The 18,771-nt window shown below is 35.9% G+C and overlaps 1 protein-coding gene across 2 annotated transcripts in view; it reads left to right on the top strand.

Annotated features, from left to right (window-relative positions):
* Positions 1-18,771, top strand: part of LOC123781127 (sodium channel protein type 1 subunit alpha) — a 76,521-nt gene that overhangs the window by 35,359 nt on the left and 22,391 nt on the right. For both annotated transcript variants that reach the window (XM_045780500.2, XM_045780508.2), the window contains exons 17-19: positions 13,828-13,948; positions 15,638-15,792; positions 17,573-17,746. In XM_045780500.2, coding sequence (XP_045636456.2) covers positions 13,828-13,948; positions 15,638-15,792; positions 17,573-17,746 — 450 coding nt within the window. The remainder of the gene's footprint in view (positions 1-13,827; positions 13,949-15,637; positions 15,793-17,572; positions 17,747-18,771) is intronic.

Raw genomic sequence — 18,771 nt, 5'->3', positions numbered from 1 at the left:
AGAAAGTAATTATCCTTCGTCTTTCTTCACAAGAATTGCTATTGAAATGCAGTTGTATCTCAACCAGCTGAATTTTTATATTAAATACTGAAACTTCTGTTCATCCCCGTTACATTTCAGTTTCTTTCATTCATTTTTGAATTAGTATATATACATATATATATATATACACACATACATATATAGTTGACCCTCCAACAACATGGGTTTGAACTGTGTGGGCCCATTTATATGCTGAATTTTTTCGATAAATACAGTAGAGTACTGTAAAGGTTTTTTCTCCTCCTTATGATTTTCTTAATAACTTTCCTTTTTTCTAACTATATTGTAAGAATACAGTATATAATATATATGCAAAATATGTATGTATTAATGAACTGTTTATGTTATCAGTAAGGCTTCTGGTCAATAGCAGGTTATTAGTAATTGAGTTTTGGGGGAGCCAAAAGCTATATGCAGATTTTTGACTGCACAGGGGGTCAGCCCCCTGCACCCCTGCATTGTTCAAGGGTCAACTGTACCTATATTTGGATTTTAGAAGGAAGATTCTCAACCTTTAATTATGAATTTCGATGTAGGAACATACCTTATTAACTCACAGTGTTACCTGCCATGGGCTCTGCTAGACCTGCTTCATTTAAGTATGTTAATATTTCCTTGCCGGGATTTCAATAATGAGCCTTATCTATAATGGATCATTACTGAAATTATATCAATGCCTTGGGTTAAAGTTATAAATGGTCATTGTTTATTATCCATTTTCTAAACATTTTTTTAGACATGTAAGCCCACAATTATAATGTTGTTCATAATAGATTATTCTCTAGAGCCAGACCCTGTGTTAGATGATTCCCCACATACCATGTGGCCTTACCTGACTATCTGGTCCTCAATTCTCATCTCAGAAATGGGGATCATATCACCTACTTTGTACTTTCTGTGGAGTATTTAATGAGACAATAAATGTGAAGTAGTTAGCACAGTGCCTAACACATTATAAATATGCAGTGAATTGTCATTATTATTATTACTAATAACATTCCCAACACTCCGTTGGCCAGTGTTTTCTTGTAAAAATTAGTAGTAACATAGTTCTTTTAGTAACACAGTAACCTACCTAGTAAACTACCATAGTAACATAGGGAGTCCTTTTGTGGTGTCTGCCTTTCACCCTCTGTAATAAATTGCTTTACAGTTTTATCTGGAAAAGCGATAGATTTTCTATTTTCTGTTTCATTTTTAAATTGTCTCCTCAAATTCTGGATAAGGTAGACTCCTTAAAAAAGGTAGGAAACTTTTTTCCTAAGAGCATACCAGTCAGGAAGAATAAATATACAGAAACCGAGAGACATGACACAACATGTTGTGTTAGACACAATAATAGTTTAGTGGTTCTGGGATATAAAGTCACAGGAGGTGAAGCCACAGGAGTGTACAAGGAGCAGACTGCCTCAGTTTCCAGGAAACAAAGAACAGACTGCAAATGAACAGATGCGTGAAAAGGGAGACCTGTATTTTTTTTTTGCCTCCCGCATAAAGCATACACTTATGCACCACTGTCCCCCTTTCCAGGATGAATTTGTGGGCTATCTTTCTATACCTGTCCCATATTTGTCCCCAAATGCAGGAAAGGCATAGCATGGGTCACATTTAACACTTCTGTAAGTCCCAGCAGACTTCAACCCACAAAGTACATTCAAACAACCTAACAAATTGTTTTTAAAACCTCATGAAATTTCTTGACTCATGCAGTAGTAAGAATAATGGGTCAGCTAGAAATATGGGTTTCCACTGAAAATTGATAAGGAATGGTGCCTTAGACAGGTTTTGAAGAGCTTTAAAAACTGGGCAAAATTGGCATTATAAAGTCATACCTCTCCAATTAGAAAACAAGTTTCTTTGGTTATGGATTGTATTTTATATAAATTTAGTCTTCTCAAGCACCCACTGCAATGTTGGGCACAAATATGTACTCAATAACTTTTGGGTTTTGGTTGATTTGTTTAGATAACTAGGCTAAAAGTCTGGTGGCCTTCACTCTACTATGGGGCAAATCACTAGCTCTATTATCCCGTTTCCCAATTTGTAAAAGGAGGACAACTGTCCTCTGGTGCTTACAGGAATATTATGAGGATCTAAACCTATTTGGAAGTTAAAGTGCTCAAAAACATAAGGTGATAACAGCACAATTACTACTATAATTCTGTCTGCATAAATACTTTTTGAATGAAGTGAGTTATTAAACTTATACCTTTTTTGGAGTAAAAACAACACATTACTAAACTCGTTAGGGAAAAAAGTACACTTATTTTTGCAAAGAGTGAGCCCTAAAATGAGTAAAAATGCCATTTGGATCTTTGTAATTCAGGTCATGCTAATAACAAAAAAAACATTTATTGAGTGCTTACCATGGGAAAACAGTGTTTGTAGGGTTTTATGTGCATTGTCTCCCTCAATCTTCATACCCACAGATAGATATTATTCCAGTCTTACAGATAAGGACATTGAATGTAGCATTTCAGTAGCTTGCCACTGTCACACAAATGAGGACTGATCCTGGACTAGAAGAATCCAGGCAGTTGGCAACACAGTCTATGTTCTTAACTGTTACACTAAATCTCCTTAACAGTGTCTGAAAAAATATTTTCTTTGGCATTACTTTAAAGTTAATGATATTGTTTATTGAAGAACTAAGAATAGGTGTCCATTATAGAGGTGGTCTTAACTACCAATATCTCTTCACTGGGCATAGACTAATGGCATGGCCACAGGGGTCTGTGTCCTCTCCCTCAGTCCTGGAGGGTCCTCTTCCTTCTGCGCTGGCCTACAGGTTAGACCAATCTGCTTCTGCCTCCCACACTGACCCATGGAGGTCTACTTCTAATTATGGGGCATTTATTCTCTTGGACTATGGCTACTCCAAGCTGTGCTTTGGGAAGATACACCTGGAAGAATCTTCCAAATCATTTGGAAGCACTTCTATAGTTACATCACCAGCTTATGAAGTCTTTGAGAACAGGCGAAACACTAACCAGGTCTTACTCACTTTAAGGCCACAATGAGTACAAAATGTTTATGAAGTGAATAAATAAATGGGTAGTGAACATTTACTTCTAGACTCCCATTTGCCCTCTCAATTATAACATCTATGTTAAAATAATATTTATTTGCTGTTTTGTGGATATTCTTTCATTTAATACTTTTACCTCTACTGTATTTGGGTTAAAGAACATATGACATTTCCCAGCTGAAGCATATACTGCTCAGCAGACTAAATTTATACACAGAAAGGTCTATGGTGAATGCCTCAGTTCTTAAATGTATCTGAGAGCAGGGATTAGTCCATTTCATTGACCGCAGTATAGCCCACCTTCATCATGGTGCCTAGTATATAGTAGGTGCCCAGTAGATACATGTTAAATAAAGAAATGAGAATAGGAAGTTTCTGCTTAATTCTGAATGAAAACAGATATGTACGAAGATTTTTGCAAATATCCCAATTCATGAACACCATGATAACATAATTTTCCCCACTGAGAAGCATCACACAACATATCTGGGGATATTAAAAATCTCTGGGAGATAGATGTGTATGCCCCCAACTGTTCTTTCTGTACAATCTCTACACAAATCCTCATGGTCTCTGATGCAGCAACTATTGCCTCCATCCTGTATTACACTTTCTCCTTCGGAAGCCCTTCCCACAAACTTACATAATTGGAAAGACTCCCATCCTAAAATAAAATAAAATCGTGTAAATTTTAAACGTTCCTTTGATCTCATCTCTTCCTTAAGTTATCTGTCCTTGAATTCATTGCCAATCCTCTTTAAAAGATAGATTAGATTATACTCACTGTCTTCCCATTTTCCATTGTTCAGTCACCTTTAAACATCTCCTTTCTGGTTTCTTCCCCTACCCTTCTCTCTGTCAAAAATCATTGATGTTCTCTTATTTGCCAAGTTCAGTGACCCTATTTCACTTGTCTGCAACATTTCCTAATTCTTTTAAGCTCTGTCATTCCCTGGCTTCCAAAACTCCAGGCTATTTTCCTCCCAATCATATAAACTCTCAAATAGCTTATGAGAAGCCCGGATTCATTCTCAACTTCTCTAATTGGAAGGCCCTCATCAAATTTCCTGCCAAATCCTGCGGATTTTATCTCCTAAATCCTCTCCAATCTTGACCTCCCAGTTCCTGTCCTATTATTTCATCTGTATCACTAGAATTACCATCTGAAACACATTTGTACGGGAGAAAAAAAGGCAGTCTTAAATATATCATGAGCAATTGGACAGCCTTGATCAGACTCATTTCTTCAGTCTAATTCCCCATGACTCAATTCAGTTCTAGTCACATGATTCCATGAAGTTTCTGTCCTTAGCTCCATCATTTCTTGTTGGAAATTACCTTCTCTCCTTGCCATTCTCTGCAAAATCTAACAAAACAAAATGACCTTTGAATCAATATTCAAGACTTTTTTCATGTATTCACTCCACAAAAATATATTGTTGCTCTGTTAACTCACTATATCAAACAACTCTCACTTCTGGAAAGGCCTCTGAATTTCCCCCAACTAGAATTACTAGCTGCGTACAATGAAAGGTATGCATTGCCCTCTGTTTCTCTGTTGTGTATCTCTGTCTATCCTACTTACTAATCTTGTGAACAACTCGAGAATAAGAACTGTGGTCATAGGTATCTTTGTACTTCTAGTAACTTCCACAGTACCTGACACAAATGAGGTGCTGGATCAGTGTTAATTGGCATCATGTAAGTTAGTGGTATGTTTCATGTCATCAGTCATACCTTTTCAAAGTATACAGATTAATAAATCAAGCGAGACTATTCCTAAGTCAAACTGAGTAAGCAGTTTGCTTTTGGATGCAGGTTCTCTCTGGGGAGGGGGCAGAGAGGAGAGAAGAAGGATGAGAAGAGAAAAGACTTGTAATTATCATATAATTGCCTGACAGATGTCCATGGAGCTCTTTGTAGAGTCCCATCTGGACATTGCTTGGGTATTCCCTTCCAGCTCTTGCCTATTTCCCTATCTGAGCTATAGTTTCTCAGGGCCATGATCTTTATGAGATGGCAACTGTTCCATGTGAAGAGTGCTACCATCTACCCAGTGGATACCCAAACTCCTTCTCCCTTACATCTGGTTGATTACCAGGTACCACCGAGTCGATGCATCTTTGTCTACTCTGCATCCCCAGCAGCCCCACACAATGGCAGACCTCCATCATCTCTCGGGTTGAACTGCTGCAACCCCCACAAATGTTCCCTCTCACTAGCCTAGTCTCTACATAATAAATCGTCTTTCTAAAAGGCAAATCTGGTCATAGCTCTCCTCTCTTTCTAACCTTTCAGGAGTTGCCCCTTGCTTACAGTCTATTCTACTTAACATGGCCTATGAGTCCCTGCAAAAAAATGACCATTACAGACCTTTCCAGCCTCACACAGTAGTAGTCTCCACCTCTCCTCATCCAAGTACACTGATATTTTGTTTCCTAAAACTCCCCATGCTTTGTCAGGTTCTGACCCTTATACCTGTTCTCTCCATCTAGAATCCTCATGCCATCATCCTCTTCCCCTGCCCCAACTCCACCCAGCTCATCCTTCTGGTGCTAAATGTTGCTGTCTTCTGCTCTCTCCTCTTAGACTGAGTTAGGTGGTGCTTTCAAGATACCCTATATTAACTCGATTGCAGTATGTGACACTTGTTTGGTCATCTGTATCTTCCATCTGATTGTGAATGCATGAGGGCAGGTGCTAGGTCTAGTCACTATTTCCTTTTTCAGGTCCTAATCTTCTTCTTGTGCATGGACTGATATTTTTGGTGGTTGAAAGGGTCAAATATTAGCAATTACACGTATTACAAACTATATAACACTGTTATGAAAGTTATTACCATTTACTGGGTAAGCACATGGCAAGCATTTTCTGTGTGTTATCTTGTATGATCCTTATAACAATCATGTGACATAAGGACCATTTTACAAATTAGAAACTAAAGCTTAAGGAGGTGAAGATAATTGCTTAAAGTCCATAAAACCACTAATTGTGATTCAAACCCAAACTTCTCTGACTCAAAACAGAACTCTTAACCCTTTCATTATAGTTGCACAGTTCCTCCAGTTGGTAGACACTTATTAAGTATTTGTTAAATATGTTATCATTTATCATGAAAAATTAATGTCAAAAGAACACTAGAGACTCTATGCCCATTTCAGTGAAATGAATTTAACAATGGAAAATACTCATTTGATTTACAACTTTGATTTCTAGCTTGGGAATTATAAATGCAATTTTGCAGACTTTTTTTGTTGTTTCTAACTTATTTGCATTATAATAATTTTCTGTTGGCCCATATATGATGAGGTGTTCTATTTCTTTTCTATCTAATCATCAATACAAAATTCATGTTTGACATACTTTAAAGCAGAATTCAGAGTATATGAGAGCTATATTCCTCCGCTTTCCCTTCTACCTTGGTGAAGTGTTTGACTAACACTTGATTTCACAGTTGATAAGAACAAGTTAATATTTAGTAAATATGAGTAATGCACTGAAGACTTCCCTTCCAGCCCACAGTTTGATGAAGAAATCATCTGGGCTTTAGGGATGATGTGGGAATTAATGAGTTAATATTTGACTTTTCCAGCTACTCTGTGGAAATGCTAAATCTCAGTACAGTGCATTTTTCTTTGATCTTATATTGTTGCTTTGCTGGGAGTTTTTAATAGGGGTCATTTAAATTTTTAGTATGCTTGTGTACACTAGAAATATTTACTAATGCATAATATACACAATAAAATATTAATACTAATATTTTGATGTTGTAGAACATCTCATTTATATATGATTTAAGATATATATGTATATATGTATTTAAATATATATAACAACATAAAATGCCCACCTTTAAAAAAATACGTGCCTAGCTTTAAAAATAAATGCTTTTGGGGCGCCTGGATGGCTCAGTCAGACGAGCATCCGACTCTTGATTTCACTCAGATCATGATTTCAGGGCGTGAGATGGAGGCCAGCATTGGGCTCCAAGCTCAGCTCAGAGTCTGCTTGAGATTCTCTCTCTCCCTCTCCCTCTGCCCTCCCCCCATGCGCATGTGTGCACATGTACACTCTCTCACTCTCTTCTAAAATAAATAAATCTTTAAAAATAAGTATTAAAAAAATACAAACAACACACATTCTGTATTCTTTTGGCCCTTAAATTCCAGATTTATATTTTAATAAATTAATCACTTATAAATTGAACTATTAAACCCTATAAATAAGCTTCCTGTAGCAAATGAAGTCTAAAATAAAAGCATAAACATCCTAACATCAAGCCAGAGAACAAGAAAAAAACATGTAATCATTTACTCTTTAAAAATATTGTGGACTATTTTATTTGTTGTGCTTTATTTTGCTTCACCCTCAAGGTCAAAATCATTTGCTATGGTAGAGAACATTTTTTAAAAGCAACAAATGTTATATAAATCCACTGAGGAGGACAAATGCTCTTACTATCAGTGTTGTAGTTATTAAGTGGTTATTGAATGCCCTGGTGTACAAGACAAAGTGGATGCTTTAGATGTGATGTGGTCCCTGCATTCTCTCAGCTCACTTATTAAGTCAGCCTGCAAAAAATACATGAACAGTACAGGTCAGTATAGAATTTAGCTTGAAAGTCGTCACATGTGAAAATATACATATTTTCAAATGAACTAGCTCATTGGTAAATTAAATTTTGATTAATGGCTTAATAAATATGAAAATGGATTTTTAAAATAGTCTATTACTCTCAAAAACACATGCTTTATTATTTGGATGGTGAATTTCAAAGTAAAATTAAATTTGAATTTAAAAACAAAAAAGGAAGAATTAATTGGCCTTGTTGGTTTTTTTTTTTAAGATTTTATTTATTTATTTGAGAGACAGAGTGAGTGAAAGAGAGGGCATATGAGCAGGGGGAGAGGGAAGGTGAGAGGGAGAAGGAAGGGGAGGGGGATGGGTAGAGGGAGAAGCAGACATGGGGCTCCATCCTAGGACCCTGGCATCATGACCTGAGTGGAAGGCAGATGCTTAACCGACTGAGCCACCCAGGTGCCCCACCGTATTGGTTTTTAAATCAACAAAAGTACTGTTTGAGGATGTTTTTATTTTCGCTGTTATCCATTTTTTTAAGTATTTTATTAGAGATGGGTTCTTGCCACACACCTAAAAATCTTTGCCTTCCGTCTTTGAGTAATTGTGTTATTATTACAATGGAAATAAAGAATTCAGAGGTATATCATCTTTGATTTCAACAATGAAAAATGTAAGAATATATTGATAAAAATACATAAAAATGGTTGTGAGTGTTTTAATACCATTCTCTTAGCCTGTGATAAAACAAAGTAAAGAAAAATTAAATAGGGACATTGATAATTTGAATAATGTAAGTAATAAAAGTAAATGTCATGGATGTATATATTATCTCAAAATTTATACATGCAGAAAATTCTTTTCAAGTGCCCATGTATATATTTGTATAAATTAACAATGTACTAGATAGCAAAGTAAACCTCAATAAATTCAAAATAGAAGATATCATAAAGGGTTACTATCTAATCACAATACAGGTAAGCTAGAAGTCAATAGTAAAATGAAAGAAAAAGTTCTAACCATTTGAAAGTTAAGAAATTCCCTCCTAAACAAATATTGGGTTAAGGAGCAAATAAAATATATAAATAGCTATTTGGAAAATAAGAACATTTTCTGTCAGAATCTGTGAAGTAGGACCAAGCAGTCACTGAATGTCTTAATATTGACAAGAATGATCAAGAAAGAATGAGAGGTCCTGGGTGGCTCAGTCAGTTAAGCTTCTGACTGAAGTCATATTCTCAGGGTCCTGGGATGGAGCCCCAAGTCCAGCCCCTAGTCGGGGCTCCACCCTCAGAGGGTAACCTGCTTTTCTCTCTGCCCCTCCCCCGCTTGTGCCCGCACACACACACTCTCTCTCTCAAGTAAATAAAATCTTTTTTTTTTAAAGAAAGAATGAAAGAACACGACAAAAAAACTTAGTTTGAGAAATTGGAAATTAAGCAAAATGAAGGGAATATAAGAGAAATTAATGAATTATCAATGTAGCAGATGATATTAGGATAGCAGGTGATTCTTAGAAAAGAAAACCAGTAAAATACAGACTTTGGTATGGTTGGCAAGATCCTGAGATGACCCCAAAGACTCTTGCTCTTGTGTAATCCCCACCCCTGAGCGCAGCCGAAACCTGCGGCTATGATGAGATGTCATCCCGTGATTATGTTCCCTTTCTGGCCAAAGGGAGACTATCCTGGGTGTGCCTGCCCTAATCAGGGGAAACCTTTAAGAGTAGTTTTCTCCCACTGCTCACATAAGAGTAATTGAGAGAGAGAGAGAGATGCTCTGGCTGGCTCAGAAGAAAGACTGCATATGAGGCAAGGAACTATGGTGGCCTCTACTTGCTGAAGGGTTCAAGCCCATGAGTTAGCAGGGCGGTGGGGACTTCAGTCTTAGAACTGCAAGAAAATGAATTCTGCCCTTAGCCCATAAGGTTGGTGGATCCCGAGCCTGGGATGATAACTGCATTCGCAGCCAACACCTTAGCTTTTTTCCAGTGAGACCCTGAGTACAGCAGCTGACTACGTAGCGCCAGATTTCTGACCTACAGAAACTGGGACATAATAAGTTGGTATTGTTTTAACCTGCTCAATTTGTGGCAATTTGATACACAGCAGTAGAGAACTAATTCATTTGGCAAATATTACACATTAAGGAAACTCAAATGACTTTCTGTTTATAAAGCGCAATTGCCGTTTGATAAGAACACAAACGCTCCAGTAGAAAAATACGCAAAAGACAGGGACAATTGACAGAAGAAAAAACATAATCGAAATGAACCTTAAGAATGATTAACCTTAATTTTAATAAATTAATATTAAAGTAACTATAAAGTACTTTATACATTTCACTTTGGCCAAGAAAAAAGAAAAAAAAAGCAACAAAGGAAAAGAAAAAAAAAAAAAACCCAGATAAATAATGCATTATGTTGATGAAGGGTTTCTATGAGACAGAGACTTCACACGAATCTCAGAATATAGTATCTCCCAATAAATGTTTAGTGATTAAATGATTTTGTACATAGAGCTAGTAGAGAAATTAACTTAAAAGCCCAGTTTTATGTGAGTGGTTTCTCTGTTTCCAAAGTGGGAGTAGCTATTACTTTTGCTTCTCCCATCCTTGGCCAGAGATGATCACGGATTTTTCTAGATATAGACCCAGCACCTATGACTTAATCTGTGCACACCCAGCAGCCATACCCACCCTGAGCTTTTATCGCCTTATCTCATCCTGAGTCCAGGTTTGTCCCTGCATTGCCTTCTTATCATTTTCAGTATCACATCTCTCTTGTTTCATTTCAAATCCTTAAAGACTGTGAGTTGTAGAACACTACAGTGAGAACTTGCCTGGTCCGCCTTCCCCTTCCCCGTAGGGTTGAAGTCTACATCTCCATAGAACATAGGTTGGAAACCTCTCTTCTGTAATAATGACAGATACTCACCTTTTATTGCAAAATGAATATTAAAGATTAAAGATTTACATGACTGCCGATTGAGAATGTAACAGGACAGTTTATCATCTGCAAAAGCACTGTTTCTCTAAATTCTGAAGTGCATCAATGACTGAGCATGCACTGTTTTTATGCAGAACCTATAAGAATGCCTGAGTTTCATCTCAGTGTCTTTCTCTCTTGTTTTTATTAATTAGCTTTGAGAGAAAGGTCTTGGTGTCCTTATTTATTAATGTTTTTGTGTATTTAATGTTTTTATGTATTTTAATCTTTTTTATTTAATACATTTATTATTTAATTCATTAATTTAAAATTTATTTATTCGGCACACTTCAGCTCAGTCATTTCTGCATCTGTTTTATTTTGGTTGTTTTTTTCTCTCTCACACTAATACTCATGTATTTACATCATGTGTAAACTTCTGGAAAAAGCACTGACATTTCTTTCTGGTTAAGGTATGTTTTGTTTTGTTTTGTTTTGTTATTTTTAAGCAGGAATGAACAAAATTTAATTTTTTTGTTTTAGATAATACTTAAATATTAAGAAAACTAAAATTTTAAAATTCAAAATATGTTGGCTAAATTTTTCTATACATTATATTTACATAATGACTCTGATTTTATCTTTCCAAGAACAGTTGCCCAGAAAGAAGGAAAGGCAACCTATAATAGTCCCTGGGGCTTGCACTGTCTTCTCAGGCCAGATGTACCATAGCAGAGCAAACAATTGAAGTGAAGAAGCAAGGTCCCCTCCCCCCTTTTGTTTTGTTTTTAAGATTTTATTTATTTGAGAAAGAGAGAGAGCTCACATGAGCAGGGGCAAGATGGAGAAGCAGACTCCCTGCTGAGCGGGAACCCCCCCCCCCCCCCCCCCCCGCCCAGGCAGAACTCCATCCATCCCAGGACCCTGGGATCATGACCTGAGCTGAAGGCAGATGCTTAACTGACTAAGCCACTCAGGCGCCCCCTCCCTTTTGTTTTTATTTGAAGCATTTCTGAATAACAAATGCAGAATTAGATTTGGATATAAAAAGCTAGATGAGGGCGCCTGGGTGGCTCAGTCAGTTGAGTGTCTGCCTTCACTCAGGTCATGATCTCGGGGTGATTATTATTCTTCCACAATGATGGGCAAAAAGAACCACTATGAGCAATAGCCAGAGAGCATTAAGAAGTTCACCTTGGTTAAAGCACAACTTCTGTGTAGGATAAATTTAGGAAATGTGTTTGGAGTGCTAAGTTGGAGCCAAAAAGCTTCATCTGGCAATAAGATATGAAACAGAGGTATTCGTTTGCCAAATATTTATTGGGCATCTAGCGTAGAGCAGGCTTTGTGGTCCACAAAGCTCTAGAATTAGGTGAAGCTAGAATGAGGATGATAATTATTCAGTATAGCTCTCCAAAGAAATGACAAGAATGAACAGAAAGGTCATAGGAATTTGGAAGACAAGACCGAGAGAAGTATTATTTCAAAGGTAAAATTTAACAAATTTGACTTTAGATTACTGTCAATATTGCAAAAGAGTAAGAATAAAGGAGAACTTGAGTCTGTTTGCTCAAAGAACAATATTGCAAACAATGAGCATCGAACTTGGTTAAAGGAGTAGGTATAGGATAGGAAAAAAAAAGTCATGACTTTAATTGAGAGCATGTGGAGTCTGGGTGACATGAGGCGCACTTCTACTTTCTTACACTAGTTCAGGCAGACTGTAGAATATACTTCCGTTGCTTGAGAACTGTTTGGAAATTAATACGTAAGCATATATAGGATCACTTGTCTATAGCTAGTAACTGGTAACATATTACAAAGTTGGGGTTGTACAAGAAAAATAGCTAATTTTAAAGAATATTCTTAAGACTAAAGTTTGATATATTGGCAATAGCACACTCATCTGTAGAAAATCTGAGCTAGTTAGACCTGGAGTAACTCTAGGCATAAATAAAAGGTGACAATTTATTTTATCCTCATCCAGGCAAGACACGTCAGAGGAGGCTATTTGTGGAGGCAATCAGGAGGCATTTGATAAAATTAATTTCATATTATTTTAGGTTCACATCTTTTTACCTTAATACACTCAGTTGCTGATTGGAAATCTGAAATCCAGATGACTAATAATGGTATTTAGTAATGGATCTGAAGTTTGATATGGAGGCTGATATTTGGCACCATATGTGAGGAACTGTGATAAGCGAAAGGTGGATTTGTCCAAAATTTTTAAAGACTTTTCAAGTATTACTTTAAAAAATTTCCCTGTGAACTGGGTGCTATATGTTAGTGACTCACTGAATTCTACTCCTGAAACCAATATTACACTAGATGTTAACGAACAAAATTTAAATAAAAACTTGAAACAAACAAAAACAACCCAAATTTCCCTGTGAGTTGAAGTAATACTATATAACAAAGGGTTTTATTATCGCTTGCACATAAGTTACTATTGTGACATTTGCTTTATAACAAGTATATAATTAGTTTGGCAGAATTACTGTAAACAAAAATTAAATAGAACTCATGTCTACAGCTACCAAAAAGCTAGCTTGTTGCAGCTGATGAAATAATTTCCATGAAGATACTGAATATTTGTATTATATAAAATTCCATAATTAGTTTGTGATGTGAACAGGTGTCTTTGTTTTTTGTTTTTCACTTCAAGATCGAATTATAGATTCTCTTCACCTCTTGGACTAATCTTGCTATTTTTTCAATAGATTGTTTTCAGTTTTAAATTGATGGAAAAATTATGTGTGTCAATACACTGTTTCAGAAACAGTGTGATTGCACAGAAGACAGAGCATGGACTTTGGGCTCAGGACTAATTCTCTCAAGTATTGGCTTTCTCATTTACTGGTTATATGAGTTAGACAAATTACTTAACCTGTCTGAGCTTTTGTTCCCCTATCTGTAAAAAGAGAACAATTATACTAATTTTCCTTCCCCCTCACCCTCCCTCTGGGGCTTCTCTAATTCAGTGGTTTCCTTAGTACATGTTCCTGATGGCCATTTGTAACTTCATAACATAACAATTCGATTTCATACTAACATTGTGAATAATAGAAAAGGAGGTAACACAGACAATTTCCTTATTTCCTTTTCTTATTCAATCTGTCTTTTGCTCAAACTTAAAATCTCTTCACTTCAAGGAGAATCCAAAATCAGTTCAGAGCTCCAGTTCTTTCTTTCTAGACTATTAGTTATGGAAATTAAAGTGATTTACTTTTTATGTCCATCTCACGCACAGAAACTTAATGAAAGCAGTAGCTCCTCTGAAGGCAGCACTGTGGACATTGGTGCACCTGCAGAAGAACAGCCTGTAGTGGAACCTGAGGAAACCCTTGAACCCGAAGCCTGTTTCACTGAAGGTAAAGAAAATGACCCTCATGTTAATCTTCCTTTTATAGAGTGCAGTTGTTTTTAGCTGTTGATCACCCAAGATGGACCATTCATAATAGAATAGAACCTTTAGTAGATCTATTTCAATTACCTCCAAAATGCTAACAGTTTTTAAATCTATTGTTATTTTGGTTAACTCTGCCCATTATGTGTAAAGATCATAACATGGAGAAAACTATTTTTAATGTAATCAAAACTAGTAATTTATATTTTTAAATAAAATGGTGATTTCACAAGGAGTGGCATCTGAAACACTAATCACAATTCTCATACACAGAATTTACCTTAAAAATAACTTTCTGACTATTAAAGTTAAATGACTTGCAAATGCTGAACTGTATTTTTTAACAAAATCATCATTTTCCAAAGCTTATTGGACGAAGCAGGAAATAAGCACAGCCCCTTTTCTGATACCTGAACAGTACCTCGTTGAGCCTAGCTGAGCCTGGTACAATATGAACAACAGTTTTAAGACCTTTGTTTTCCCCATGACTTGCATTTCCCATGGTCTGATTTTCTTGGGAATTTGAGTTTTGAAGATATGAATATATTTGCATGGTTTCTATTTAGTGATCTTTTCTTCACAGGCCTAATATATATTGTCTCCCTGTACTTCCTAATATAAATTCCACACATCACTCAAAACTACTTTCACCTGACCATTGTGGAAAAGAGCTTATTATTCCTTATTATTCCTCTCAACAGCTATTCATAAATATACCCATTTAATTCACCTGATAACTTTTTGTATATTATCTTATGAGAGCTCTTCTCTTTCTGTTTTGAACTGTTGTATCTTTACTGTCTTTTTTCTTCCCTCCTTTCCTTCATTCCCTTCCTTCCTTTTCTTCCAGCATAATTGACTTTTTCTTTTTTCTCTTTTGTTTTTGTTTTTGGGGGTCTTTCTGGGGTGGGTTGTTTTGTTTTGTTTTGCCTTGAGGTGGGGTTCCTGAGCTTATATCTTTTCTTGAAAACAAGAATGTAAGATTCTTGGTGGCAAGGCCCATGTGCTATACTTTTTTTCTTTTTGCCTTTTAAAAAATATTATTTGTATCCTCGATGGAGCTTACAAAGGTAATCACAGGTAGTCTGAGTGAGTAAAAGCAGTATAAGGAAGGCAAGGACAAATCAAAGCAGGACCAAGAAATCACACTTTAATGGACTAAATCAATTTTGAAAATTATATGAGCTCTTCTAGAAACACCACAAGAAAGCATAGCAATAACAAACCCAGCATTGTTTGGGGAGATCTACACTATTATTCCGTAACCTCTTTAAGGGAAGTTTTCTGTTTATCACTAATCTTCATTTTGAACTCCGCTGCTAGAGCGACTCCAACAGAGTGCAATAGGATGGCATAGTGCAAGGCAAAGATACTTTACATTTGTTTGTACTTTACCAAGTTCTTTCTTGGACAATAAGAGTTGAGGCCGAAAAAGCAGGTAGTATTAGCCAGGGAACTGTTTAAAGAGGTGGAATAATTTTCACAGCTTCACACAGCTAATGAACGTGCTCTTACTACTCCAGGCTTAGTGAGTTACCCTAGGAAGATGGAGATGGTAATTGTAGTGAGAAGATGAATCAGGGACACGCTAAAGAATACTACTGAAGCAGCAGAAGTTACTTCATCTACTCCTGTTTGAACATTATACTTGCAGGCTGTGTACAAAGATTCAAATGTTGTCAAATCAGTGTGGAGGAAGGGAGGGGAAAACAATGGTGGAATCTGAGAAGAACGTGTTTCCGAATAGTTGAACATAACTGGTTTGAGACCTTCATTGTCTTCATGATTCTCCTTAGTAGTGGTGCACTGGTAAGTGAATATTAAGCAAAAGTGGTACAATATAAAGTTTAAGATAATCTAATACTGATGACTTATTAATCCTTTCTATTGCACTGTTTTAGTATCCAATGCATTTTTTCCCCAAACCCTCATCCGACATTCATTTTCATTTTCAAGTTTTCAGCCATTACCTCTGTTTGATAAATCTCAAACTGTTATCTCTACTTAGGACTTCTTCCTTAAATAAATACACATTTCTATATCCATCCATCCATCCATCCACCCATTCACTTACCACCCATCCATCCACCCACCCACTCTTCTACCTGTCTCCAACACATTTTTCATTACCCCACATCCTATCTTCCAGATCATAGACTTAATGTTTTAACTATGCATTTCTGGATTTATTTCTACTATGTATACATACGATTTCTAATTAACTATTTATTAAGTTTTGCTTACTATAAAGTAACCTAGAAAATTTGTCCCTCCAGCTTATCCATTATAACCAAAGAATACAAATATCCAATAGCCCATATTTTAATAAGAAGGTAAGCATGGCAACTTAGTGTAGCTATTGGAAGTCCTGTGATAGAGAATATATAACTTCTGAGTTCTGATGAATATTGTTTCTAAATGGTATTATCTCCTTATGGACAGTCAATAAGTCCTTAGGGACCACTTCTCTGTCCCTTTTAAATTGTGTCCACTATTCTTATGCTACTCAGGAAACAATGAATATTGGTAACAAAAAATATTGGGCAGCATGCCTAAGCGATTCATTTAAAGATTGCTTTCTCTTTATACAAAGATGGTTTTTGCATTGAATTAATTTATATTTGTATGAAAATCACTTACAAAAATATAAAGCATAACATATAGATAACATTTTAGAGGAACACTGACACAAATAGAATACTTAAGCCATAAGATAGATAGTTAGATGACAGATAGAATGAACTTGTCTGATTGAAATACAATCAAAGTTTCTTTAACTTACATTTATAATTGGAACATATGCCTATATTTTCCTGCATATCTCTGATGACATAAACTTTCTCTGCATGCCACTTTATACAAGAAATAGTCTTTTGCCCCTGAAACAAATGTGAGAGTTAGATGAAAGGTATAAAGAGAGGTTCATATTAGAAGAACACATATCACAATCTCAATGAAATATATTTTCATCTTATCATCATTGTCATACCATATCTCTGCTGAGAAATATAAAATATTAAAGTGAAGGGAAGAGAGGGGGACAAATAAGCCCAACTATGTAGTAAAATTGGGCAATGTCATGTTCGATTACAACTTCTACTTTATGAAAAATATAAACCTCCACTTTTTATTTCTTCAACCTCCTTTTTATGGCAAAAAAATCAACAGCAGAAAGCAAAAGAAATGAAACAAAAGGAATAAATAACTTCAAGTTGGGGCAGCACCATCAGGATATGATATCAAGAAATGTTTCCTAAATCAGTCAAATTAATTCATGAAAATTATGCTTTTACCTCTTTCTTCTGGCTCTAAGATCAATGGAGAATATAACTTTCCCCTGATTCATTAAAAGATCTTTGAGAGGAAAAAAATTTTTTTTAAAAATAGCCATAGCTACTACTCCTCTGCCCTCCTAGTCCAATGGAATGTCATATGTATATATATAGAATCAGAGAAAAAATTTAAAAAAGTAAAATCAGGGAATATATATATATATATATATATATATATATATATATATATAATCAGAAAAATAGCTTAGAAGGTATAATAGTTTTAGAAAGCTAAAATATATAACTTTTCTTTATAGGCATTTGAAGACATATATATTGATCAGCGAAAGACAATTAAGACAATGTTGGAATATGCTGACAAGGTTTTCACTTACATTTTCATTCTGGAAATGCTTCTGAAATGGGTGGCATATGGCTATCAAACATATTTCACCAATGCCTGGTGTTGGCTGGACTTCTTAATTGTGGATGTAGGTATCCTTTGTATCTTTGTCTTTACATTCAAGCAGTAGTTTGTCTGACCCGTGTTCTAATTCTAGAATGGCGAATCTGACCAGGATGCTATGTTGACAGGCTATGCTACTTAATAGACATTAACCTAATTCACTGAATGATAGTGTTGTAGTACGAAATAGACTTAGTACTGGTTTAGAAATGGGGGGATGGGATCTGTGGTGGTTGTCTAGGATAAGAAGCAGAAAATAACACAGCAGTTTGTTGGGAAAGTGGTGAAATAGGGTATGTTGCTTAAACTCCTTATGTTGTGTCAGGCAGACTTGCGTTTGAATCCCAGTCCCATTGCCGATCGGCTGTGTGCCAGTGGGTAAATTACTTGTCTCTTAACTCTGTGAAACTGATATTAGTAGGTACAGTATTAAAGGCTCTCGTAAACAGTGATGGTGGTGGGAGCTACCGTCAATTTTTTAAAATTCTCTTTGATTTACCCAAAGTTTTTAAAACGTAGATTTAAAGAGTAGATTATATAGATTACACTCCATTAGAGGCAGTAAAGCGTACAAAGTGTAGGGAAAATTCTGCTTCATGCAGCGGCAGGAGTTTCCCTAGGATGTAGACTCAATTTGTGGCAAGCCTGTAATACGCCAAACAGCCCTTCACAGAACTTACATGCCCAATGACTAATAATACTTCATCTCCCCTAAAACAGGTGGCTGCCTCTGAGATTTATTAAACAAAATGGTTCATGCTATCAATTTGGCATAATTTCAGCTTCAGAAAAGTGTGTCCAAAATATTGCAGATTTCATAGGCAACAGTTTTATCCCCAAAAGATAATAAGTAAAATCCAGCAGGACTACACAGTTTTACCGTGGAAAGTATTTCTAGAGCTAAGTCATGCATGTATCTCCTGAATTCTGAACAAAAGCAAAACCAGAGCTATTTGAAAAGCTTACCAATGTTACTATGAAATGAGTAAACTGAGAAAAACCTCAAAAGAATAATTGCTTCATCATTATAAAAGAAAAAAATTTCTAACA

This window comes from Ursus americanus, chromosome 1 (genome assembly GCF_024610735.1).
Source record: "Ursus americanus isolate L20-20 chromosome 1, mUrsAme1.1.p, whole genome shotgun sequence".
In the NCBI taxonomy this organism is placed as follows: domain Eukaryota; kingdom Metazoa; phylum Chordata; class Mammalia; order Carnivora; family Ursidae; genus Ursus; species Ursus americanus.
This window is presented reverse-complemented; position numbering and strand designations above follow the sequence as displayed.